Source organism: Hyaena hyaena, unplaced genomic scaffold (assembly GCF_003009895.1).
Source record: "Hyaena hyaena isolate Hyena2069 unplaced genomic scaffold, ASM300989v1 scaffold_209, whole genome shotgun sequence".
Lineage (NCBI taxonomy): Eukaryota > Metazoa > Chordata > Mammalia > Carnivora > Hyaenidae > Hyaena > Hyaena hyaena.
In genome coordinates, this window is record NW_024080844.1 from 1,009,969 (window position 1) to 1,035,277 (window position 25,309).

The window sequence follows — 25,309 nt, forward strand, 5'->3', positions numbered from 1 at the left end:
ACACAAACACTCATAGTATCCTTATTCACGATAGCCAAAAAGTGGGAAAAGCACAAATGCTTATCAATTGACAAATGGATAAACAATGTGTTACACCCACACAATGGAAATAATATTATTTGGTAAGAAAATAAAGTACCTACACATGCTCCAACGTGGATAAACCTTGAAAATATTATGTGTAGTTAATAAAGCCAGTCATGAAGGGCCACATGCTGTGTGAATCCACTTATACGACATGTCCAGAATAGGGACATTCCATCTCTACAGAGACAGAAAGTAGTAGTTTTCTAGGCCGGGGAGGAGTGGGGGTGGGGAGGCACTGCTAATGGACATGGGGTTTCTTTCTGGAGTGATGAAAATTTTCTGATTAGATAATAGTGATGGTTGCAGAACTGTAAATATACTAAAACCCACTCAACAATATGCTTTAAGAGTACATTTTATAGAAAGTAAATTATATCTCAATAAGTCTGTTCTTAAAAAATGAGGACACAGAGATGAATAAGCTTTAAAAATGATGAACTGTTACAGGATGTAAGTGCAACCTTAGGATCCTGAGAATGGAGCACATGGTGCTTCAGAGAGGATTTATTCTCTAAGAAAACAATAACCCTTCCTTACTTCAAAGAGATAAGAGTAAAAAACCACTTCCCTAAAGTACTAGGCTCACTGATCCTAATATACATGGTTTGTTTATATCTTTTCCCTTTCAAGACAAAACATTTCAATGATTGAGCATAAATCGGAGGAAGAGTGGGTAGATGGGACCAATCACCATCTATCTTTATAAGACCAAAGTATGAGGCCAATATGAGCTCCTTATTTGGAGGTAATGTGCAAAAGGAAGGTGAGACATGGTGAATGCATCTCTAATGAAGGGACACTATCCTGCTCTTCCATAAACCATCTTCCATAAACCATCAAAGCAGGAAAACAACTCTTGACCAGCCATAGGTTTAGGTCTTACATTCTCAAAGAACAATGTTCCATTACCTGTTGGGGCCGTGGTGTCAGCCTTCTTGCTCTCCCGGGCCCCCTTCTGGGCCCACACCTGGACCGTGTATTCCACGCCTGGCCTCAGGCCCATCAGCACGGCGCTGCTCTGGTCCTTCCCCACTGGCACCTCCCCGGTGTCTCCATCAGCAGACGTGTAGCTCACCATGTACCTGTCGATGACGGCCTGCACCGGGTCCCAGGAGACGGTGGCCGTGTTCTCTGTCACCCGGTTGGTCACCAGGTTTGTTGGGCTGTCAATGTCTGAAAGGAAAGTTAAAGTGCACCATTAACAAGCACTGAAGAGTAAGACCTTGTTGCTTGAAGGGAGGCAGTTTCCTGTTCTTACAGTTTTCCCATGTCCTATGTCAGGTTTTCAGTTGTTTCAGGGACATAGACCTTTCCACAGCCAGACTCGTGGATCCTCAAGGAGGTAGCACAGGACAGTAGGGTGAGCAGTAGATCCAGAGTCAGAAAAGCTGTGGCCCTGCACATCTCAATGGTCTCTGGCTGGGCCTCAGCCTCATTACCTGTAAATCTAGGGTTCAGGTTGGACAGACTTTACAGCTTCTTTGAGAACTAATGTTCCATGCATACATCTAATTTCATAAATTACTAACTTGTTTCACGACCTTGGACAAGTCACCTCACTTCTATGCATGGATAAAATAGGACTGTTAATAGTTATTGTACATATCTCACTGGGTGGCTCTGAAAACCAAGACAAAAAATATCATATAAAAAGGGGCCTTGAAAATATTGAGGTATTACAGTGTCTACAGAATAAAAAAAGCAGGACAAGATAATACTTGTGTATATCCTGGAGACTAGCTGTATGAAATGAGTTAATATGTCCTTTGTGACAATTTGTGACAATTCTTGACACAGAGTGGATGCCCAATGACCATGGGCTATTATTGATATCACCTTGCTGATATTTTATGAATGAAGAAGATTATGGTCCTCCATACTACACACAGAGAAGGTATTCAGAAATGCAGTCACCAAGAAATAATAGCATATCTTTGTTCCAAATAGTTCAATGCAAAAATCATTTCCCTAAAGTCTTTGCTCCTAGGTCATGTCACATTTGTACAATGGAATGTTCAGGCAGGACTCCCCTAACTTGGTTTGGGCTGTGACCCCAAGAAAACTGGAATCTACATTCCGGCCTGAAAGCCCACAGTCAAGGTAGGACCAACAGTCTTGTGGCCCTTGGATGACCAAGTCATCTTCAGACAATGAAAGAGGTTGGAGAGGCCAAAGGGGTGGGACTTCAAGGGTGGATTTCTTTGGGCAGAGTTACACTGAGTTTCATGGGTGAGACCCAAACCTCAAATGAGCAAGTGTTCTCAATCAGGGATGATTGTCAATATCTGGAGACCTACTTGGTTGTCACAACTCATTATGGGATGAGGAGGCTACTGGAGTCTAATGGATAGAGGCCAGGGATGCTGTGAAACACCATACAGTGCATTAGACCAATCCCTGCAACAAATAATTATCCAGCTGAATATTTCAGTAGCGCCAAGGCTGAGACGCTCTGCCCAAGGCTTAGGGAACACTGTAGGCTGGTATCTGACAGGTTTCTAAAATATCTAAGAGGTGAGAGTGTGGCCATTTGCCCTGATGGAGAGCATTGCAAAAGAACTATGTATCTAGTTGAATGGATAAAGGATGCCTGCATGTTCCCTGTGGACCAGATGTGGCCCAAGGAAAGACGAGCCCACCGGGATTGTTTTAGAAGCTGTCCACGCCGCTCAGCCTAGGGTTGAGGTGACGCCACCTGAAAGGCACTGGAGTGCACCCCACGTGTGTAAGCAGAGGAAGGGGAGTAGGTGACCAGCAGGAGAGATGCATCTGTCACAGGATCACAATGAAAGCTCAGAGTGCAAGAGGGTCCCTGAAGAAGTGCTCCATGAGGGAAACGTTAGCTTTAACACTTGTCAGGTCCCATTACAGGCCCAGGGCAGCTGTGACGGTTGCAGTCAGGCAGGACCCTTTACCTCTGTTCCTCCTGACCCCTGGCCTCTCTCCAAGCTGTACCAAACATAAATGGGCCCAAAACTACAGTGAGCATGCTAGAGGGAGGGTGTCTGAAGTACAAGGGAAATTTAAGAGCAGCCCAGCAGGCTCCTTCCCATCACAGATAGTTAGCCTGAAAATGGCCCAAGCTGGTGGACAGGAGAAGACTTAACTTTAAATGAAGTATTGATATAGACATTTTAATTACTACAGTGATACATGTTGAGGACTAAAAATGACTAGATACTTGCTGATTTTTAGCTAACAGAGCATTGTTATTATTTCTGCCTAAAACATTCATCCAAAGGGCAGAAACAAAAAACAAGCTCCACAGAAAGGGTTTAAACGGCTGAGGAGGGAAAACAAAGTTGGCTTGGGATCCCGGTCGGGCACCCCCACCTGGAGGGCACTTGTGCTCTCATCATGTTTTGTCGGCATCAGGTGAGGCACTTGGCGTGTTCACAGCACAGAAGATGTACAGGCAGAGAACAAAGGACTACGAGCAATACTATCAATCTTTAGAGACCAAAGTTTGAAGACCACAGGATGAGCTGTGCGCTCTATGAGAAGCCATCAAATGGAAGTAAGGTGCACAATGAACTCCACAAGGACACCACTGCTCTCCGTAAAACTGCCCTTTCTGCCAAGGTCACAGAAGGAAAACCCACTGAAACAGAGGGATGATGTTACCTGTCGGGGCCGTGGTGTCAGCCTTCTTGCTCTCCCGGGCCCCCTTCTGGGCCCACACCTGGACCGTGTACTCCACGCCAGGCCTCAGGCCCATCAGCACGGTGCTGCTCTGGTCCTTTCCCACCGGCACATCCCCAGTGTCTCCATCAGCAGACATGTAGCGCACCATGTACCTGTCGATGACGGCCTGCACCGGGTCCCAGGAGACGGTGGCCGTGTTCTCTGTCACCCGGTCAGTCACCAGGTTTGTTGGGCTGTCAATGTCTTTAAGAGAGATGAAAGAATGTAGCATTTACCAACTCTCTAGTTCCAGAAAGGCCAATGTGTACACCGACAAAATGATGATCTCAACAGATTTCAGAGTCTGTTATATGCCAGTGATTGGGATGACTTAAGGGTTTAATTAAGCAAGTGGTCTGAAATTCCAAGAATGAGCTAATAGCATGTAAGCGACGTAGGGTTTTCAGGCAAAGCCAAAAATAGCTTCAGCTCTATAAACTTTACCCACAAGTAGACTTTGGATTTAAAAAAAAAAATTGGTCTTCATATACAAATTTCTCCATTACCCTGGATTTATATAATATACTCTTTCAGCTCCTGACTCCCTGTACCTGAAAGCAATTATATTTCAGTAAGTCTCTGCAGTGGCTCTAATGTTTTCTTTGGGGACAAAAATATCCTGAAAGTAGGAGCTGTTAGGTCTTTCCATATTAAAACATTATGCCTATGGCTTAATCAGACTTCAACTGATGGTCTTTGAGGTCTGGGCTGATAAATATATATATATTTATAAATATAATATATATATTATATATATAGTAGGATATATATATAGTAGGATATATATAATGGGATCCTATATATATATATATATATATATCTCCTACTTGCAGAATCTGTCTGGGTTTCAATGCAGTTCAACTGGGTTGGCATCTGGGCTCTGCCATTTCCCAGTTGCTGACTTTGGACAGTCTCTCCAAATTTAAGTCTCCGTCTCCTCATCTCCACAAAGAGGGAATTGCCAGAACCTACCTCACAGGTTGTGGCAAATCACAGAGGAGATATTCACATGGCAAATGCTTGAATATAAGCTCTCTGTTATTAGGAGTCTCACTCGAGACATGAAATTCCCCCTCTCTCCTTAAAATGTGAACCTTAGAGTCAGAAATCCAAGTAGTTGGGTACATGACTTGCAATGCCTTATGATCCTGGGTTTTTTTTGTTTTGTTTTGTTTTGTTTTGTTTTGTTTATTTTCTGAGACAGAGAAAGACAGTCCATGATGGGGCCAGGGGGAGAACAGAATCTGAAGCAGGCTTCCAGGCTCTGAGCTGTCAGCACAGCGCCTGACACAGGCTCGAACTCAACCACGAGATCTGAGCCAAAGTCGGACGCTCAACTGACTGAGCCACCCAGGCGCCCCTATGATCCTGTTTTAAAAACCACCTACTCAAAACGGCTGAGCTTTCTGTGACAGTAACTGCATCTCACACCCATGCCCCATCGCTCGACACACATGGCCAGGCCAGCTGGGCACAGCACACAGCCAAGGAGACAACCTGTCTTGAGGAGCTCAGAGCTCTGAAAGTTCTAAAGACAGAGGACACACAAGGAGGACTTTCATTCTGGGATTCAGAGCTGGCTTCGATGCTGCAGCCTCATCCTTCATGACTCCACTCTGTCTACCACCACCGCCACTTAAGATTGCTAAGAGACTTGGATATTAAAAATAAGAGAAAACCAACCCATCCTATCCTTACACCTTATGCCTTATGCTATTCCCGCTGCTAATGCCCACCCATCTGACTAACTCCTGTTGAGGTGTCTCCTCCTACAGACTGCCGTCACCCCCTCTCCCATCCCAGTCCCTGGTAAGTGCCCTTTTTTTTCTGGTTCCCATGGTTCCAGAGACATCTGTTTGCTCTAGAAATAATATAACTCACTGCACTTTATCTTTTTTACTTGTCTTCTCTACCCAGACATTTGTGGATGTCAGGAGCATGAACCATTTCTAGTCTCTCTGTACCCCGAGAGCCTAGCTCTGTGCCTGACACTGCCGGCAACACCACGCCCCTGGGGCTCCCAGGAAGCTGAGGTGCTAACTCATACCACCGCCACCTGAGAGAGGGGAAGATTCTTGTCTATTCCAACTTCCACCATCTTAAAAAGACTGACCCACGGGCCACCTTTTCACAACACTCAAAATCCTAGAACACAGAAAACTTTGTGTAATATAAACCAGGAGTTGGCAATTAACAACCCATGGGCCAAGTCCGACCCACTGCCTATTTTTATAAAGTTTCGTTGAATACAGTCTTACTGGTTCATTTACATACGATCTACGGCTGTTTTCGCATTTCAATGTCAGAGCTGAAGAGTTGCATCAGAGACTGCAAGGTCCCCAAAGCTGAAAATAGGGACTATCTGACCCCTCACAGAAAGGGTGCCGACCCCTCACTAGAAAGTCTGCTAGTTTAAACAAATCTAGATCTCACCATCCTTACTGGCAACTTCTCCTTTCCCTAGAGGAGATACGGCCCACTTGGACCCAGGAGGCTACAAGTCATTAAATACCTCGAGGGCTTGGCACACCTGGGCAGCTCAGTCCATTACACATACCAATTCAGACCAATTCTTGGTCTCAGCTCGGTTCATGGTCTCACAGTTCATGGGTGCAGGTCCCCCTGCTAGCACAGAGCCTGCTTGGGATTCTCTCCCTCCCTTTCTGCCCCTCCTTCACTCACGCTGTCTCTGTCTCTCTTAAAATAAACTTTAAATAAATAAATGAAACCTTCAAGGGTTGAATGCTGCTTAGCATTTGCTATGGGCTGAATATTTTGTCCCCCCTCCCACTTACTCCTATGTTGAAGCCCTAACCCCCAATTTGCTGGTATTTGGAGGTAATTAGGTTGAGGTGAGGTCATGGGGTTGTGTTCCCATGGGGGCACCAGTGTCCCATAGGAAGAGACCTGAGTTTCTTTTCTCTGCCCAATAAGGGTGTAGGAAGAAGGTGTCCATCTCTAAGCCATGAAGAGGGTTCTCACCAGGAACTGAATCAGCCAGCGCCCAGATCAAGGGGCTCTCCGGCCTCCAGAATTGTGAGATATAAACCTCTTCTGTATAAGCTCCCCAGTCTACGGTATTCCGTTATAGAAGCCCGAGCAGACTAAGACACGTTCTAAGGAATAATCACTACTACTGTTCACACAGCCCTTGCCGTGCATCGGGCACTTACATGAATTCACTCGTGTAACCCTCACCACAACCCTTTGTTGTAAATACTCATATGCCCCATTTTACAGACAGGCATGTGAGGAACAGAGGTCAGCTGATTTGCCCAAAGTCACTCAGCTAGTAAATGGCAGAGCTGGGATTAAAACTTGGACAATAAATCTTCCGAAACCACATTCCTAACTGCCAGCTTCCCTGGGTACCTCTGTACTGTGTGACTGTCCAGAACAGAGCCCAGGGAGTAAGTAGATCCTTTTCTTTCTTTCTTCCTTTCTTCCTTCCTTCCTTCCTTCCTTCCTTCCTTCCTTCCTTCCTTCCTTCCTTCCTTCCTTATGTTTTATTTATTTCTGAGAGAGAGAGAAAGAGAGACGGTGTGAGCAGGGAGGGTCAGAGAGAGAGGGAGACACAGAATCTGAAACAGGCTCCAGGCTCTGAGCTGTCAGCACAGAGCCCAACGCAGGGCTCGAACCCATGAACCGTGAGGTCATCACCTGAGCCGAAGTTGGACGCTTAACCAACTGAGCCACCTGGGCACCCTTTTCTAGGATCCTTTTCTAGGATTCCTGTCAAGAGCGTGAAACCTCAAGGCCTCCAGGATTAGACTGCTCTGGACTTGGGGACAGTGCCCATAGAGGGTTTGAGCATGAATGCCCCCATGGCCTCAGGACATGTGCAAACTCGAGCTGGGCCAGGAACAGCTGGGTGAAGTATGGGGGCTCTTATGGTTTCTGAAAGCTTAAAGGCAGAATCGGTACATTTGGTGACTGTTGACTCAGGATGCAAACCATTTCCACGGTCTGAAAGAGAGCTCCAGATTATAAGCAAAGTGCCTTTTACAGCTGCTGCAAACTGAGATAAGCCTTCAAATTCACTGTCAGCCAAATGTTTTGAGTCTTAACATCCAAAAAAAAAAAAAAAAAATGAAAATTAGGAAGTGTTACTCTTCTCTGAGAGAGTTGCATATGGAATTCTAACCCAAATAAGTATGACCTTCTGTGTCACGTAGAAAGGCTGGTCTCTTTGTTTTGAAGTTAAAAGGGGAAAAATGATACTTGTGAAATGCAAAATTGCTTTTGCAACCCCCTTCGCTACCCCTACAAGCAAAAGGCTGATATGCTAGGTGGGCATCGGCCTCCTGATTCAAAACTCAGCCTTCTCCCCACTGTGAGGAAATCCCCATTACCTGTGAGGGCCTTGGTGTCGGCCTTCTTGCTCTCCTGGCTGCCCCTCTCGGCCCACACGTAGACTTTGTACGCCTCCCCTGGCTTCAGGCCCGTCAGGATGGTGCTGCTCTGCTCGCTGGGCACCGCCGTGTCCCTGGTGTCCCCATCAGCTGAGGTATAGCGCACTACGTACTTGTCTATGACAGCCTGGACTGGGGCCCAGGAGACCACCGCTGTGTCTTCTGTCACTCGGTCAGTGACCACGTTGGTTGGGCCATCAATTTCTTCATAAAAAATACGTGAGGAAAAAAATTAGAGAAGGCATTTGGCTGGTGGAGATCACAGGTGCTTCAAGATCTAGTTCATCCAGGTGACCTAGTTCTATGGTCCACACAATGTAAGAGGGTGTCTCCATCATGTGTGACAGGTGGACATCTGGCCTCTGCCTGAACCCTAGGCTGAGAAAGGGCTCCCTGATGGATCAAACAATACCTTCCATTGTGAGACCACTGAGCATGTTAGACAGGAGTCCTGCAAATGTAGTCACCTGAAATGGAACTGCTTCAAGAGGCATGTGGAATATACCTCATGCTTCTTCTGGGAGGCCCTCCAGCAGGTGTTCAAGAATAGTTACCATTCTCCTTCCTCATTCTCCTCAAATCAAAACAGCTTCACCTATCCAAAGTATGTATTTGCAAGTTATTAATTTTTATCTCATTATATCATATCATGCCATATCATATCATATCATATTACACTTCCATATTATCCTTTCTAGACCTGGCACTTACATCTGGATGTGCTCCTTTCTTTCCCTGATCAAAGAAAAATCCCCAAAACTCAGTCCATTCCTTCAACAATCCACTCACCATCCATTTCATGTCAGGAATATAACGGCACTCAAGAGTCACCAAAGAGCAAAACCATCAGAAATCCCTGCCTATGCAAGATAATGTTCTAGAAGGACCAACCAAAAACAATACGCCCCTCCATGTCCTAGACACAGTTCCCTCAATAATGTAACTGCAGCCCACAACCTCAGAAAATCCCTACACTTTTCAACACGTGTCCCTGCTAACCCAGGGGCTCTCAGCCTTTGCCAACATTGGGCACCTCCTTAGTACCACCTCCAGAGAGCTCATTTCAGAAGGTCTCAGATATGTGCTGACATCTCTGCTGAAAAAACAAATAAGCAAGATCCTGATGCACAACTCCCGGTATTGAGAATCCCACATTGAGCCACATCTTCTCCATTTAAGATGCATATAGAATACATCTCCTGAGCCCAATGTTTATTCTTGTTATAGTTCACCTTATGGACTTCATTTATAATTTAGTCTTTCACTCAACATGCTGATTTTCCTTTCTAGCTTATCATTTACAAACCTAATAGGTAAGCAGCCGAGTGTAGCATCCGTTCAAGGTCACTGATAAGGGTGCTGCACAGAAAGAAGCTGAGGCTTGGCCCGAGAGCCCTCCCTACATGCAGATCTAAAGCCTTTCAGATGAAGACATACAAAACAGGTTCCTCCTCCCAGAAACTTAAGCAGCTCTGCTTCCTCCCCATCCCACCCTGGTTCTTGTGGCCCAGGGTCCTCCCACAGAGAAGTCCCGACTCTCCAAAGCTGCATTTTTTTTCACCTCGACTAGGATCCCCTTTCTCGAGCAAAATGGCAGTGACTTCTCTGTGTGCGAGGAAATGAAATATGTTCCACCACCAGACACAGTGCCTATTTAATTTAATAAACCAACTGTTATCGATTGAGTGTATACTAAATGCAAGGCATTTTTCACACATTACCCTATCAAACCTCATGCTAACAACCCATGGCATTTATCAGATTCCCCATGTCCTAGTTTGGAAAATAAATAATAGTTACCATTTTTAGAGCATTAGCGATAAAAACCAGGCTCAGAGAGGTTAGATAACGTTGCCAAGGTCACTCAGCTGGTAAATGATAGTCACTTACACATTGTACAAATGTTCCCTGAGTACCTAGTTGGGGCTGGGAATTCAGTATAACTCAGTTATTCCTTTTTTAAAAATTTTCTCTAATGTTTATTTATTTTTTGAGAGAGAAAAAGAGATACAGTGCAGCAAGTGAGGGGCACAGAGAGACGGAGACACAAAACCCGAAGCAGGCTCCAAGCACAGAGCCCAACATGGGACTCAAACCCACAAACCTCAAGATCATGACCTGGGCCAAAGTCATATGCTTAACTGACTGAGCCACACAGGAACCCTAGTTTAACTCAATTATAAATTAAAGCCTGCCTGCCGGGAGCCTGCTTCGGATTCTGTCTCCCTGTCTCTCTGCCCCTCCCCCTGTTCGCCCTCTGACTCTCTCTCTCTCTCTCTCTCTCTCTCTCAAAAATAAATAAGCACTAAGAAAATTTTTTTAAGTGTGCCCACCCCCCCAAAGCTATGTCATCGTGCTAATACTCAGTACCTCAGCATGAGACCTTACTTGGAAATCGGGTCTTTCTAGAGATAATCAGGTCAAAATGAGGCTGTTAGAGTGAGCCTAATCCAGTATGACTGGTGTCCTTCTGAAAGGGGGGTCTGGACCCACAGACACAGACACACAGACACACGAAGACGATATGAAGAAACACAGAGAGAAGCCGGCCACATGCCTAGAACACTCCGTCTATAAGCCACAGTTCAACAAGGATTGCCAACAAACCGCTGAAGCTACAGAGGTGAGGAAGAACCCTCCCCTACAGCTGTCCAAGAGAGGGTGGGGCCCTGCAGACACCTTGCTGTCAGACTTTGAGCTTCCATTGCTGGGAGACAACGTCTATTGTTTTAAACCACCCAGGCTGTGGTAGTTTGCTACAGCGGCCCTAGTCTACGAGTACCGTTGACCCCTGAACAACGCAGGAATCAGGCACCTCAATTCTCTCCTGCTCAGTCAAAAATCCATGTGTAAATTTTGACTCCTGAAAAACTTTAATAGCCTACTGTTGACCAGAAGCCTTACTGATAACACGAACATTCTATTAACACATATTTTGTATGTTATACATATCATATACTGTATTCTTCCAATGACACCTATTTTTGCTTCATTTTTTCAGGATTTCTAGGCTACGTGGTTTGTCTGCGAGTTTCTCCAAATTGTCATGAATCTCGAAAAAAATTTTCCAATATATTTATTTTTAAAAAAAGCTACGAATAAGTGGACCAGTACAGTTTAAATCCATGTTAAGGGCCAACTGTATAAGCAATGAACAGAATAAAGACTGTCTACCACGGAACTTACATTTTCCCGAAGGAGACAGATGATAAACAAGACGTGGTAGTATTAGGAAGTCCAACGAGGCAAGATACAGGGTTAGAAAATGCTGTGCAAAAGCAATTTTTGAGTTTAGACAGGGAGGTCAAGAAAGAGCTCTCTCACTGGAAAGGTAACATTTGAACAAAGACTAGATGAAATGAGACAGCGGGCACGTACAGTCCGGGCACCTTATTCCACACAGAAGGAGCAGTGGGTCCAAAGGTCCTGCTCCATGTAGTCAGGGAACAGCAACAGGACAGAGTCAGTGAGGAGCTGAGTGGCTGGAGGTGAGTCCAGGGAGGGGAGGGGCGAGTGGACTGTGGACAGCGTCCAAGGCCACTGTAATGACTGTGGCTTTTGCACTGAATGAGATAAGAAGCTTCTGGGGGTTTTGCCCAGAAGAATGGCATGATCTGACCTGCATTGTCAAAGGATCCTTCTGGCTGCCAAAGACAGTTCCGGCTGTAGTAGGTCAAGAGCAGAGGGACCTGGGAGGCTGTCCCCACAGTGTAAGAAGACAGGAATGTGAACCAGTGGGGCAGGGATGGAGTCAAGAGAAAAGCTGCCCTCGGGAGATTTCAAATGTAACCGTGTCAGTCTGCTGATGGGGCTGATGTGGGACACAAATCCACCCCTCCACCCATCCATGTTGGTTGGAGGTCGGAGCGATTTGCAGAATGGGGGTGACCACTTACGGAGATGGCCAGATCTGAGGAGGGCAGGGCTTGCTGCAGAGGATGGGGAGAATGGGACCAGGAATTTGCACCTGGACCCCTTACGTGGGAGAGCCCAGCTGTGAACCCTTCCTATCTGCCAAAGACTGCCTTATCCCAAGGTGTCCTGCGCAGCCTATCACTAGCCTTTTCTCATGGAAACAGTAGCAGGAAACAACTAGCATCCAGTGCGATCCGAAAGGTTCCTGCAACGTGAATCCAGCAGCAGCAGGGGACAGGAGCTTGTAGTGACAGCCGAAAACAGTCTTCTACGGTGGCTCTTGGGAGGCCAGCTGGGCAGACCTCGCTGTGGAGGGTGGTACAATCAGGAGCAGACAGTGACAGGGCCTTGTGCCAGCCTCTGCAGACTTGAGCTGGCTCTAAGAGGATGCTCAGGAGAAAGTGTGCACGAGAGAGCGAGCTCCGTCCCCAGCCTCTTCCCCCATTTCTGTGCAAAGCATGATTCTGCACATGACCGGGGAGGAATGAAAAGAGCCTCCAAAGGTGACCCCTCAATCTGGGTAAATCTGGTAGGTAGACCTTTGAGTTGCATGTGTTAGAATAAAGGGGAGCCCCACTTCAGGGCTGCCTGGGTGGCTGTCAGTTAGGCATCCGACTGGCTCAGGTCATGATCTCATGGTTCATGGGTTCGAGCCCCTTGTCAGGCTCTGTGCTTACAGCTCAGAGCCTGGAGCCTGCTTGGGATTCTGTGTCTCCCTTGATCTCTACCCCTCCCCAACATGTGCACATGTGTGAGCGTGCTTGCTCTCTCTCTCTCTCAAAAATAAACATAAAAAATTAAAAATAAATAAAGATTAAAAAGGGGAGCCCCACTTCAGAAGAACTAATCTACAAAACTAAGTATACAGAAGAGGCTAATTAAGAGCTCTAGGCACATCAGTAAAGTTTATTCCATTTTATAATAAGATTCACCACCGGGTGGGGTGCCGTCCTCAGTCTGTGCTCAAACACCAACCTCACGTGTCCCCGCCCAGGCCACGGCCACAGGCATCAGCACTGACTCGGCAATGAGAATATTTAGAATGCGAAGTGAGGATGGGGGGAAAAGACAGCAAGAAGACCCTGACAGTCCTGCCTCTTAAAGTCCCTGGTCCTCATCCTCTCCAAAGTGACCCCCATCTGCACAGCCCATGGTCCCAGAGGTGCCTCCCACCACATCTCCCTGCCCCAGACCAGTGCTCGGCACTGCAGCTGCAGAACCCACGGCACAGGCCTATGCTTTGCGGGGTCAGGGCTTCCTGTGTGTGCAGCCCTCTAGAGAACCACCGTGCCCACGCGACTGTAACCAGCCCTGGTGCATCTGGGGCCCTCAACAGTCGCAGGGCACTCGGGGAGTGGAGAAGAGCCAGGAAACGCATCTCAGCTGTGAAGAGTAAGAAGATGGGAAAGGAAACCAGAATCCTCCCGTGCCAGGGCCAGAGAGACCTGGCCCAGGGATGACCTTGGCTTCTCCGAGGTCATAAAGCCAGTTAAGAGGCCTGGCCAGCCTGGAACTCAGGACTCTGCCCTTTCTCTCGATCCCCCAACAACACCACCCCAAGTCAGAAGGAGGGGTTTCATGGGGCTGCTCGTCTCCGTGATAAATCTAAGGATGAGAACCAGATGCAGAGACACAGAAGCAGGAGGACAGCCCCGGTGTTGGGACCCCCATGGTGGGCCATGTGGCTGCAAGATGCCAGCTTGGCAGGACCAAAGCCTCCCTCTCTGCCAAGAAGGGATGTGGGGATCGTAAGCAGTTTTTCCATGGCACAAAGCCCTCCCGTAGCTGCAGACGCTGGCTGAGTCACAGATGAGTCACAGGGGGAGCCTCGGTGAGGAGACAGGCTCTCCCACGCGGGCTCCAACTCCCTGCCCACCTACTGGATGCTAGCTGCCCTGATGGGACCTTGCTCAGGGTCATTCAAGGTCAGAGAGATTTAAGACAAGACTCGGTAGGTAGACTTTTGAGTTGCATGTGTTAGAATAAAGGGAGCCCCACTACAGAAGATCTGATCTACAAAACTTGAGTACACAGAAGCAGCTAATTAAGAGCTCTAGGCGCAGCAGGAAAGTTTATTTCGCTTTATAATGAGATTCACCACCAGGTTGGGTAGGACGTGGCTGTCCTCAGTCTGTGCTGGAACCCCAACCTCACGTGTCCCTGCCCAGCCTACAGCCACAGGCATTAGGAATAGATTTTTCCATTCACAATGGCTACTTCCCAATCATCCCTTTGGCATAGTGGGAAATGGCACACCGGGATCTAAAACCTATGGGGATATGAGCTTGGGGGCAGAGATGGGGGACAGGGCCTGTGCCCCTAGTTTGAAAGTGAGTTCCGGGAAGGCGAGGCCTTCCTTCCAACTACCGTAGTCATGTTGTCCCATGACCTTGTTTTCTCAAGCCTCCCCTACTGTTTTCACTTGGGCAATAAAATTATTCCACAGGCATTACTTGTAGAGAACATGCTTAGAGATGAACCCCTTTCTCTGCTCTCCTCTACCTTTGCTTCTGGAAAGGTTGTGATTTGACCTCGAGCAAACCTAAGTTCAGCTGCCATTCCCTGGTTCACCCTGACTCCCCTGAATTCTGTAGGCTTCAATTTTCACACCTATAAAATGGGAATAATAGTACCCTGCAGCACCTAGAACACAGGGGGCACTCAAATGACAAAGATTGTTATTATTTTTCAGCCACCAGGTATATGTGGGTGGCTGTCTGTGAGGCAGGGACTCTGAACGTTGATAGGAGTTCAACTCAAAACATGAAGGAATTTAAGAAGGAAAGTTGTTGAATGCTGACAAAAACTGAGGACTGATGGATGTGGGGGGGAAGGGGGAATGGGCATGAAGGAGGGCACTTTGGGGATGAGCACTGAGTGTTATGTAGAAACTAATTTGACAATAAACTATTTGTAAAAAAAAATAAATAAATAAAAAAAATAAAAGGAATAATAAAAAAAAAAAAAAGAAGGAAAGTTGTAGGGGCTGGGCCATTTCAAACAGAGCAGTGTGTTTGGAAAGCAGTAAAATGCGAACAAGATCCCAAGAGAGGCAAAATTGCTATTTCATAGCATCATCAAAGGGAAACGTTCTAAGCAAATTGTTAACACGTGAATATGCCAGGCAGTGCATCCTACTGTGCATGGCAGCTTGTGAAATTATAACAAAGCAAGTAGTCCTTTGCTCTGCACTCGCTACTGGAAAAAGTATGAATCACAGAAGTTATTAAAAGACTCATAATGATGTGAAAAAGAGTGACTTTAAACTCATTCAATCTAACCTTTCATTTTACAGATGGAGAAACAGAGAAAAAGGAGAGCATCGCCTCTCAGTTGGTGGGCTGCCCTTCTTGTCATTTGACGCGAGGTGGCTGTGGAGGGTCCGGCAGAGAAGTCCAGGGACGTTTCCCTCCCGAAGATGCTGGCCTGGCTGGTGCCTGCTACTCTGAGGTTGACCTGCTTTTGAAGCCTGGCCTTTGTGGGAGACGCTCCAATGCACTTTGAGTGTCTTAACAGGGTGAGGATTTTCAATTGACCCCTTCCCTTTCGTGGATTAGTTCCACTGAGTGACTTGTTAAATGGAAAATACCTGAACTGTGTAATTTCCTCCGTGCATACGGTTATGCAGTTCTTACATTCCAGGGTCTTTTTCTATCTCATGAAAACCCAAACATTTTTTTCCCCTTAAATTAATGAACAGTCTAGCCAGGTTTGAGGGTGTTTCCTGACCTCAGACATTACTGCCTCTCTTTTTTTTCATGTTCATGGGTCACATGACACACATTTATTTGCTATCCAATAAAATATCCTATCCTGCATTTAGAATATAATTGACAATAAAAACAACTTCCTGAGTGTTCACATTCTAGTTGGGGTAATATACTTGAAAGGTTAAACAGCAATTCAAGGCTATATGTGATTAAATGCTCCAAAAACTCAGAAGCAAAAATGGATTCTATTTAATGTCCTACTAGGTCTCTGTAGAGAGGCTAAGGCTGGAGCTGAGTCTGGAAGGGCGAGTGATCTTATTGCTCTGAGCCCCTGAAGGGCAAGGACCAGGACTTTTCAGCTGTGGATGTATCTAAAGGGACCATGCCTCTGGGGCCCAGCTCTCACAGTTAGTGTTTGCTGAATTAACAGATAGCTTGCATTAATTGGATTCCCAACTGAATTAATGGATAGCTAGAGACAGCCATGGAGGGTTTCCTAGGCTGCGAAAACAACATGAACAAACCCATCAAGCATGTAGAGATAAGCTTTCTGTGTTAAGAAACTCCAAGAACAGTCCGGAGGCAAGAAGGCTTCCCATTCAGAAGTGGTGAGAAGAGCGACCCAGGTTGGTCGGGTCCATTGAGGCCAAGACAGAATGGTTTCTGCATTATGCTAAGGCAACGAGGACTCACAGAAAGTTTTGTAGTTAGGAGATAAACGGTGTGAGAATTAACCAGTAACACTGGGTGAAAAGGTGAACGTGGGAGGTACTTTAGTTATGTGTCCACCCAAGTGGATATCCTAGGTTCAAATCCCAGCTCTGTCATTTCTTGGCAGAGCCGATCCTGCGCTTATTCTTGGTTGTTGCTCTTTCATATGTGACTTAGAAACAATAATAGGACCTCCCACATGGTTATGAGGAGAACTAAATGAGACACTTTACCAGAAGTACTTGTTAGCATAACGCCTGAGGCATCGTAGGCTTTAACGAGAAAGGAAGTCCTTGCCATTTCCCAACCCCTACAAGTTTTCCCCGAGTCCACCATTCAGGCAGCCTGCACAGTCTGCACTGTGTAGTTCATAAATTAAGTTCTATCTTCTTCTTCACAACCGGCCGACTAGAACTTTCACACTACCGATATGCAATCTGTTAGGCGACCGAAATAGTGCATTCAATTCTTGCACCATCTCACCACCCGACCAGCTCCTGCCAGGACTGAACTGAAAAGAACTAAAACACTTTTCAAGGAAGTCTCAGCATTCAAAAATCCCTTCTGGGCCAGCTTCAAGGCTCAGCCATCCCCAAGTGGCACTGGATTCCAGCTCACTGGTTCCCAGTGCGGGTTGGCAGGCCCACAGCTTTGCAGGAAACGCACCATTTAATATGGACTCAAGCATCAGCTAAAATATGAAAATTACTGGACTATCTTGCATATATGACTACAAGGATTTCAAATTCTTTTCTGATTAATAAATTACAAACTTATTGTCAAATGCTACTGATTTATAACGTTTGCCATTATCTGTTATCTCGATCCACAGGCGCTAAATATACCACTACTCCCATGTAAAAGCCTTTAATCTTTTTTGACATTTGTTTTTTTAAAATATTTTTTAATGTTTATTTATTTTTGAGAGAGAGAGATGGGCAGAGTGTGAGCGTGGGAGGAGCAGAGAGAGAGGGAGACACAGAATCCGAAGCAGGCTCCAGGCTCAGAGCCAGATGCAGGGCTTGAACCCACAAAGTGTGAGGTCATGACGTGAGCCGAAGTCAGACGCTTAACTGACTGAGCCCTCCAGTTGCCCCTCTTTTGACATTTTAAAGCAGGGTGCATGAGTGTGATCATCAGGAAAAAACACAGGAAGGACAAGGAAAAAAAGGTATGGAACACCTTTCTTCAGTAATACGGAGTCGTGCGCCTAAGACCAAGATAATGAATAAAATAACCCAGTGAGTAAACCTGATGAAATAAGCAGAAAGGTGTCAGAAATGGCCTTTACCCTTGCCTCCAAGATCCTGGGGGCAGATTCCCAGCAGTCAGAAACATTTCAAATCGAAGTGTTTACTTCCCTTCCCTGGCCCCACAAAATAGATGTCAGTACACAAAGAGTATCTCTCTACTCATAAATCCCAGGGTTTTTAACCCAGAGAGGAGTCAGCCAAGAAAAACATCAGGAAGCAAACCTGGGAAGTGTTCGCAGTGCCTCCAAATGGCTCCTACCTGTGCGGCCGTTCAGGAGGATCGGCTTGCCCTCCAGTCCTCCTCTCATGGGGATGACGGTGATCTTATACTCTGTCCCCGGCTGCAGACCTGCAAGCAAACAGCCAGCCGGTGTCCGATGAGTTCGGGCTCCAGACCCTCGCCCCAGCCCTGCTCTCCCCCAGGATTTCTCCTGTGAGGGGGCTGAGGGGCTGTGCTCCCTCCCCCACGGAGGCTAATCTAAGGCAGAGAAAGGGCAGCAGGACCAGTGAGATACGAGGCATGGTCGAGGGGCTTGTGAGGGACCAAGGGGCCAAGGATGAGGTGGGCCTGACGCAGCTCCCTTCTTGGGCCACCAAGCACCGATTTCCCGATTTTATGTACATCCCGAATGTTTTTCTGCCCCCCGCAATCCTTTTCCCTCAAAAGTTTTTTTCCATCTCATTGTACTAATTAGCCACACTGTGTTCTGTCATTTTCTCCTTTGCTTTGTCTTTTTTTGTTGCCGTGGTTTGTTATTCCTCCGTAGCAGCAATTCAAACGACTCTTCTTCATGGCACAGGTATCCAGACTGGGGCAAAGTGCAGACGAATAGCGCACACGTGAGGCCCACACACTGTCCTCCACGCTGCAAATACTGGGACCCCCACAGATGTCCTTTCAAGATGGAATCACGGAGTGGACAGCAGAATGAGGCTCCAGAGGAGAACTGAACCATGGAACTAAGAAGCTGGAGGGCCCCTCTCCCTGCATAGGCCGCTTCCAAGGGTATTCATTTGGGTATTCATGATTGTGTATTGTTTACCTTAAAGAGAGCCCTGAAAATTCTATAAGCTTCAGGAGCCACAAATCATGATCCAGCCCTGCAGGGCCTTGTTTCCTTAGCAGCCATTGGATTTCCAGCGCTCAGCAGTTCACTTGCTCATCTGGGACAAGGACATCCTCACCCAGGGCCCCCGGCATGAGTCTTTCCATACAACAAGCCAAACAACCCAGTGTCTCTTTCTCATTCTCTCCCCTTCTCTCTCTCTTTCTCTCTCTCTCTCTCTTTCACACACATGCGTGTGCGTGCGCCCACATACACACATACACACACACACACACACACACACACACACACAGTTCTTCCAAAAGCAACATCTGTGCCAGTATATCCACCCTGAGACACAGGAAGTTTTCAAGAGGACATTGGACCTGTGATCTGTAGATCAGGTGCTCTGAGATTCCAGCGTCAGCTCTGGGATGCTGGAGCAAGCACGGCCTGCAGGCCTACAGAATGGGCTCATGTCTCGTGGTTTCCAGGGTCAGAGTTCAAGTGATTCCTAGGGCCCCAGGACCCTCTGTGCATGCTGTCCCCACCTCAGCACCCACAGCAAACATCTCATTCGCCCAGTGTTAGCTCTTACCGGTGATGTCGTAGCGGCTCTTGGGGTCACTGCTCTTGGGCACAGTGACCTCAGCCACCTCCTGCCCCGTCAGGGGACCATAATGCAGCTTGTAGTAGTCCACCTCGGTCGGGGGGTTCTCCCACTCCACATCCAGGGAGCTCTCAGTCTCCTCAGTCACCCACGCAGTGCCAAGCACAGCCGGATCTAGGGTAGGGGTCAAGGAAGGCAGGAGAAAGCTGTCAAGAGCAGCGGTCCAGCAGGTCTGAACAGGCCCTTGGCTTCCAGGTCAGTGCCCTTTCTTGGCACGTTGAGAGCATGCTTCAGCCCAGGACACAGTCCTTAAGAGATGTCTAAAACTACCAAAGTAGCAAATAAACTGTTAATCCTCAGTTAACAGTTAATCAGGCAGACTATCTTCTGGAAAGCCTTCTGTCCCCCATCCCTTTCCATCAAATGCCACATTGCCTTCCCTGCCCCAGCTGCCATGGACCGAGTCCTGGGCCACAGCTCTCTGACTGGCCATCCAAACCCGCAGGCCCTGGGGGGCAGACTGCTCTGAATGAAACACCCCCTTTAGCAGAAGTGACTCAAGAATCACAGAAGGGCCCCTCAAAGACTGCACCCCTGCATGAGAACAGGCTCTCCCATGTAAGGTGTGGGAAACACCTTCGAAGTTTTCTTATCCTCTGTCTCCCAAAGTACAGCTCCCTCCTCACCTCTCAGATCCTCCAACAAGGACTACCCCTAGGCCAAACTATAAAGTGAGTGAACCTTCATTTGGTCCTTCTGAGGATCCTTCTGGCACTTTCCACCACAGTTTAAACCTGGCACCCTCAGCTGCCCAATTTGTCCAGCCTGCAGAGGAGAGTTATTGGGCCCATTTATTCATAGCAAGTATTAATGGATAAATGTTTCCCCCCTCCCCTCAGTAAACAATGAAATTATAATGATGAATACAAAGGAATGGATCACTGGTATGGCTCCAAGAACTTTTTAGAGTAGTGGCCGGGGACGGGACTGGGTCTCTGAGAGCACTTTGCTCTCCAAAGGCCGTATCCCAGGTGGATGTGGTCTGACCTGAAGTCTGGAACAGGGAAGACAAGTCCCTAGACTCTCAGCCTTGCCCTTCTCCTCGGTCACATGCCCACCTTCATCACCTTGGCGGTGCTCCCACCTAGGCTCACTGACCACTTGTCAAGGACATGGGGCAGAGAATTTGTGCATCAGGCAGTGGGTGAACATGGTGCTCTCAAGGTCCCTGGGCTCTGCATGTTCCTGATTTACTCAGTTATGAACAAAGAAGCTCACGGAATTCTGTGAGAATTTTCTCCCACCTGCTGGCCTCTACAGCCAACCTCCAGGCTCTTCCTTCAAAGATGAGAATTCCTTGAGGCGCCTGGGTGGCTCAGTTGGTTAAGCGTCCAACTTCGGCTCAGGTCATGATCTCACAGTTTGTGGGTTCAAGCCCCACACAGGGCTCTGTGCTGACAGCTCAGAGCTGGAGTCTGTTTCAGATTCTGTAATTCCCTCTCTCTCTGACCCTCCCCTGTTCATGCTCTCTCTCTCTCTCTCTCTCAGAAATAAAACATTTAAAAAAATTTTAAAAACCCACAAAGATGGGAATTCCTTGAGGGGAACAGGTCAAAAGGTGAGTAATGGAAGTGAGTCAAGAATCACAGAAGGGTCCTATGCAGCTTGCAAATGAAAAAGTGGAGACTTAATGAAAATATTCAAGATTATCAGGGGGATAAGTATCTCTCGGACTGCGGCTCCCCTGAGAAGCAAATAAGAATGGGTTTAACATGAATCAGATTAGACAGAAAGACAAGCTTTGCCACTGTAAGGGTTTACAAGTCCCTAGAGCAAAAGCCGAGAGGGGTTACTAAGACTTTGAGAAAAGATGTCTCTGCTTTTTATTGGGAGGATTTGGGTACTGGCCTCTCTGAAGGCGGAGGTAGCCACAGACAAAAACAGGAGAAAGAGGAAAGCAGCCCAACAGTGGGGGGCTAGCCTGGCTCTCACAGGTTGGCTTGGGTGTGCTCCACTGGACACAAACAGTTGCACAGAACATTAACATCAGGGAAGCCACTGTGTGGCCATGATAGATCAAGACAAAACAGGTCCATTCTGTGATCATGTCTGAATACAGGCAAAAACGTGAACATGGTCCAAACCACATAAACAACTCAACATTCTCTCCCCTGACTAATAGGAGTGACTACCCTTTCTTTACTGGTGATGGCTTTAGCCTCTCACTAGTCTGTTCTTTCTAGATAAGGCTCACTAAGTTACCATAGAATTAACTCCTCTTCCCGACAGCATGCAAGCCAAAGCAAACCCCTGGCACCTTTGACTTCCCCCAGATCACCAAAATGCAAGCCCCAATTGTATCCCAGTCCTTTCTAACGCCTGTACGGAGATGCCCACAGCCCCTGCGGTGTGTTGTCCCATGCCCCAAGTCAATAAACCCAACCTGCTCAACTCCAGAAGTGTCCCGAGGGGTCTACAGCTGGAGGGAGGTGACAAAGTCAATTGCAAGTTGTGTTCGCAGGATGACAGGTCCTTCGTGGCCCTTTCCAACACATAGCCACCCCACCCCCACCACCAAACAGGAAAGGCAGCCTGATGTTTCTGCAGAGACAACTAACTATGTGCCCCAAACCCCAACCATCCGGGTCTCCCCGGATCTTTCCCCAGGAGTTTCACGAAGGGTGGAGGCAGATGATTTTTATCAGCATCTAAAACACAGTGCATGGTACACAGTAGATGTTCAGTAAAATACAATGAGTGAATGAATGGATCAGAAGCACTCAAATAAGAGGACCATGAAGATCTAAGAACTTTCATGAGAAAACAAGAATTTTAAATAGGAAGCAGGGGGGCGCCTGGGTGGCTTAGTCGGTTAAGCGTCCAACTTTAGCTTAGGTCATGATCTCGCGGTTCGTGGGTTCGAGCCCAGCGTCGGGCTCTGTGCTGACTGCCAGCTCGGAGCCTGGAGCCTGTTTCAGTCTGTGACTCCCTCTCTCTCTGACCCTCCCCTGTTCACGCTGTCTCTCTCTCTCCTAGAAATAAATAAAACATTTAAAAAAAAAATAGGAAGCAGGGATGTTTGTCCTTCAGCCAGTGAGTCACCAGAAGATCAGAGGGCAGGATAGAGACTTCAGGCAACGGATCTCCTTCCCTCCCTCTTAGTGAGGGCATGGTGGATGGCCTGCATCTCTACCAAAAGTGCCCCCTAGGCAGCCTTCTTCCCACAGCTCTTCTTGGGTCCAATTTCCATCCCTGGCCCTTCAGAATGAGGCTGATCCCCACTGAGGCCAGTCCCATAGTGTTTCACCAGCCAATCCTACCCAGGCCTCTTCACCAGACCGTCTTCAATTACACTGTTTATTCCCTCTCTTTCTTGATAGATAAATCTGATACAGGTGGCTTCGGCAAATCTTTACCCACCCCAACTTGAACTTGCTGAATGGCCTCAAAGGTTCAACACGGGCTTGAGGATGCAGATAGATGTGCTCCTTGACTGCTTGTATGTGGGTGCAGGGCCACCAGACCTTGCTAACCTCAGGGGGCAAAGAAGTCCCCTTGAGCCCCAATCCAGCAGTCTCTATCACCGACTTGGAGGAGCAGAGAGAGGGGAGCAGGAACTGAAACTGTTTTCTCCAGAAACTAGGAGGGCAGCACCCATGATTTCCAACCCCAAATCTGGGCACCGTTCTGAGCAGTTGAAGGGTATTTGCGGGGGGGGGGCGGTGCAGTATGGAAGAAAGCATTTAAAATGGGGCCTTCCCCGGGAACTCTGGGGAACCTGGCTGCCTCCTCACCAGTGGTGGCAAGCAGGTGCTGCGGGCTGCTGGAAACCTCCTTCTTCACGTTGTGCAGGGTAACCATGTACTTCGTGCCGGGCAGCAAACCGAGGATCTCATAGCTGTGCTGCTCCTTGGGCACCTGGACCTGTTTCTCCGAGAGCTCCTCTCCCAGAGGATAGTAGCTGAGGAGGTAGTGGTCCACCTCACTGGCCGGCTCCCAGCTCACCAGCAGGGAGTCCTCCGTGCTCCTGAGCAGCTGCAGGCCCTGGGGGGCCACCACTGTATGCAGAACAGGGACAGGCGTGCAGTGGGTGAGGCGGGGGCAGGAAGGAGGGATGCATCACCAGTGTGTATTCACTGAGCACTTACTATATGCTTAACACCGTGGTGTGCTGTGCTGAGCACCACTCTGGACACCCCTTCCTTCCTCACCACCACACACCCCATGCCACCCACCAGAAGTTACGTGGTTGGGAGTTAACACCGATTCCCTCATCCCCAGACACACACACACACACACACACACACACACACACACACCGCCATCAGATCACATAAGACCACTGGTCCTGAAACGTGGAACTTAACTAATGCCAACCCCAGGGCCCCACCCCGGGCCCACCGAATCAGAAACGCAGGCCGACCCAGCAATCTGTGTTTAAGAAGCCCTGCGGGGGCTCTGACACGGGCTGGACGCCGAGCCGCCCCCCCCCCCCCCCCCCCCCCCCCCCCCGCACGGAGGGAACAGGGTTCCAGGGTGCCCTCGGTTGGGCCTCGGCGCTCTCACCCTGGGCGCAGTCGGGGCCGCGGAAGCCCTCTTCGCAGTAACACNCACCCCGGGCCCACCGAATCAGAAACGCAGGCCGACCCAGCAATCTGTGTTTAAGAAGCCCTGCGGGGGCTCTGACACGGGCTGGACGCCGAGCCCCCCCCCCCCCCGCCCCCCGCATGCCCCGAGGACGGAGGGAACAGGGTTCCAGGGTGCCCTCGGTTGGGCCTCGGCGCTCTCACCCTGGGCGCAGTCGGGGCCGCGGAAGCCCTCATCGCAGTAACACTCGCCCGTGTCGCAGAAGCCGTGGGCGCCGCAGTCGCCGGGGCAGCGGCGCTCGCTGCAGTCCTCGGACGTGAAGTCCTCGTGGCACTGGCACGCGCCGCGCACGCACACGCCGTGGCCGCTGCAGTCCTCGGGGCAGGCGGGGTAGGCGCAGTCGGCGCCCAAGTAGGGCGCGTCGCACTCGCAGCGGCCGTCCACGCAGCGCCCGTGGCCGTTGCACGCGCCGGGGCAGGTGGGCCGCTCGCACGCGGCGCCCTCCCAGCCCTGCTCGCAGCGGCAGCCGCAGGTCTCCGGGGAGAAGGTCCCGTGGCCGCTGCAGTGGCCGTTAGCACCTGCGGGCGAGAGGAAGCAGGCTGGGGGTGGGGGGGACCTGCGAGCGGCCCTCCCCTTCCCTGGAGCCCCGCTAAGAGCGGGCTGGTGGCTCCCGGGCGGGCGCTTTCTCTAAAGGAGGGCTCAGGGCCCCCGAGGAAGACGGGGGTCCGCTCTTTCGGTCCCTGATGGGACTCTGACCTGTGATATCTACAAACGGTGCCCTCTTTTTATGCCCCCAGAGCCATGGGAAGTCCCCTTCCCTTTTTCCTTCTCAGCCAAGTGCTGGGTGAATTCGAGTTCCCTCCTCTCTCAAAGGCAGTCATTCCTGAGAGCCCAAGAATGAGGGCACGTTCACGTCTCCAGCCTGGGCGCCAGCGCAGAAGCTTCTCTCTCTCTCTCTCTCTCTCTCTCTCTCTCTCTCTCTCTCTCTCTCTATTTAAATGTTTATTTAGTTTTGAGAAAGAGAGAGAGACACAGAGTGTGAGCAGAGGAGGGGCAGAGAGAGGGAGACGCAGAATCCGAAGCAGGCTCCAGGCTCTGAGCTGTCAGCACAGAGCCCGATATGGGACTGGAACCCACCACCGTGAGATCATGACCTGAGCCCAAGTCGGCCGCTTAACTGACTGAGCCACCCTGGCATCCCGCATAATCTTGTCTTATTTTGGCTGGAGGTTGATGGACCTAGCAGTTTGGGGCTGAGCCCAAACTGAATCCTGGCAAAGTAGGCCCGCAGAAG

General features: G+C 48.7%; 1 protein-coding gene across 1 annotated transcript in view; it reads right to left on the reverse strand.

Moving 5' to 3' along the window:
• TNN (tenascin N) overlaps positions 1 to 25,309 on the reverse strand; it is a 63,402-nt gene that overhangs the window by 27,845 nt on the left and 10,248 nt on the right. The window contains exons 3-9 of the mRNA XM_039242346.1: positions 24,219 to 24,593; positions 23,223 to 23,486; positions 19,417 to 19,602; positions 18,032 to 18,121; positions 8,124 to 8,387; positions 3,712 to 3,975; positions 997 to 1,260 (exon numbers count right to left, since the gene is read on the reverse strand). Of these exons, the coding sequence (XP_039098277.1) occupies positions 997 to 1,260; positions 3,712 to 3,975; positions 8,124 to 8,387; positions 18,032 to 18,121; positions 19,417 to 19,602; positions 23,223 to 23,486; positions 24,219 to 24,593 (1,707 nt within the window). The remainder of the gene's footprint in view (positions 1 to 996; positions 1,261 to 3,711; positions 3,976 to 8,123; positions 8,388 to 18,031; positions 18,122 to 19,416; positions 19,603 to 23,222; positions 23,487 to 24,218; positions 24,594 to 25,309) is intronic.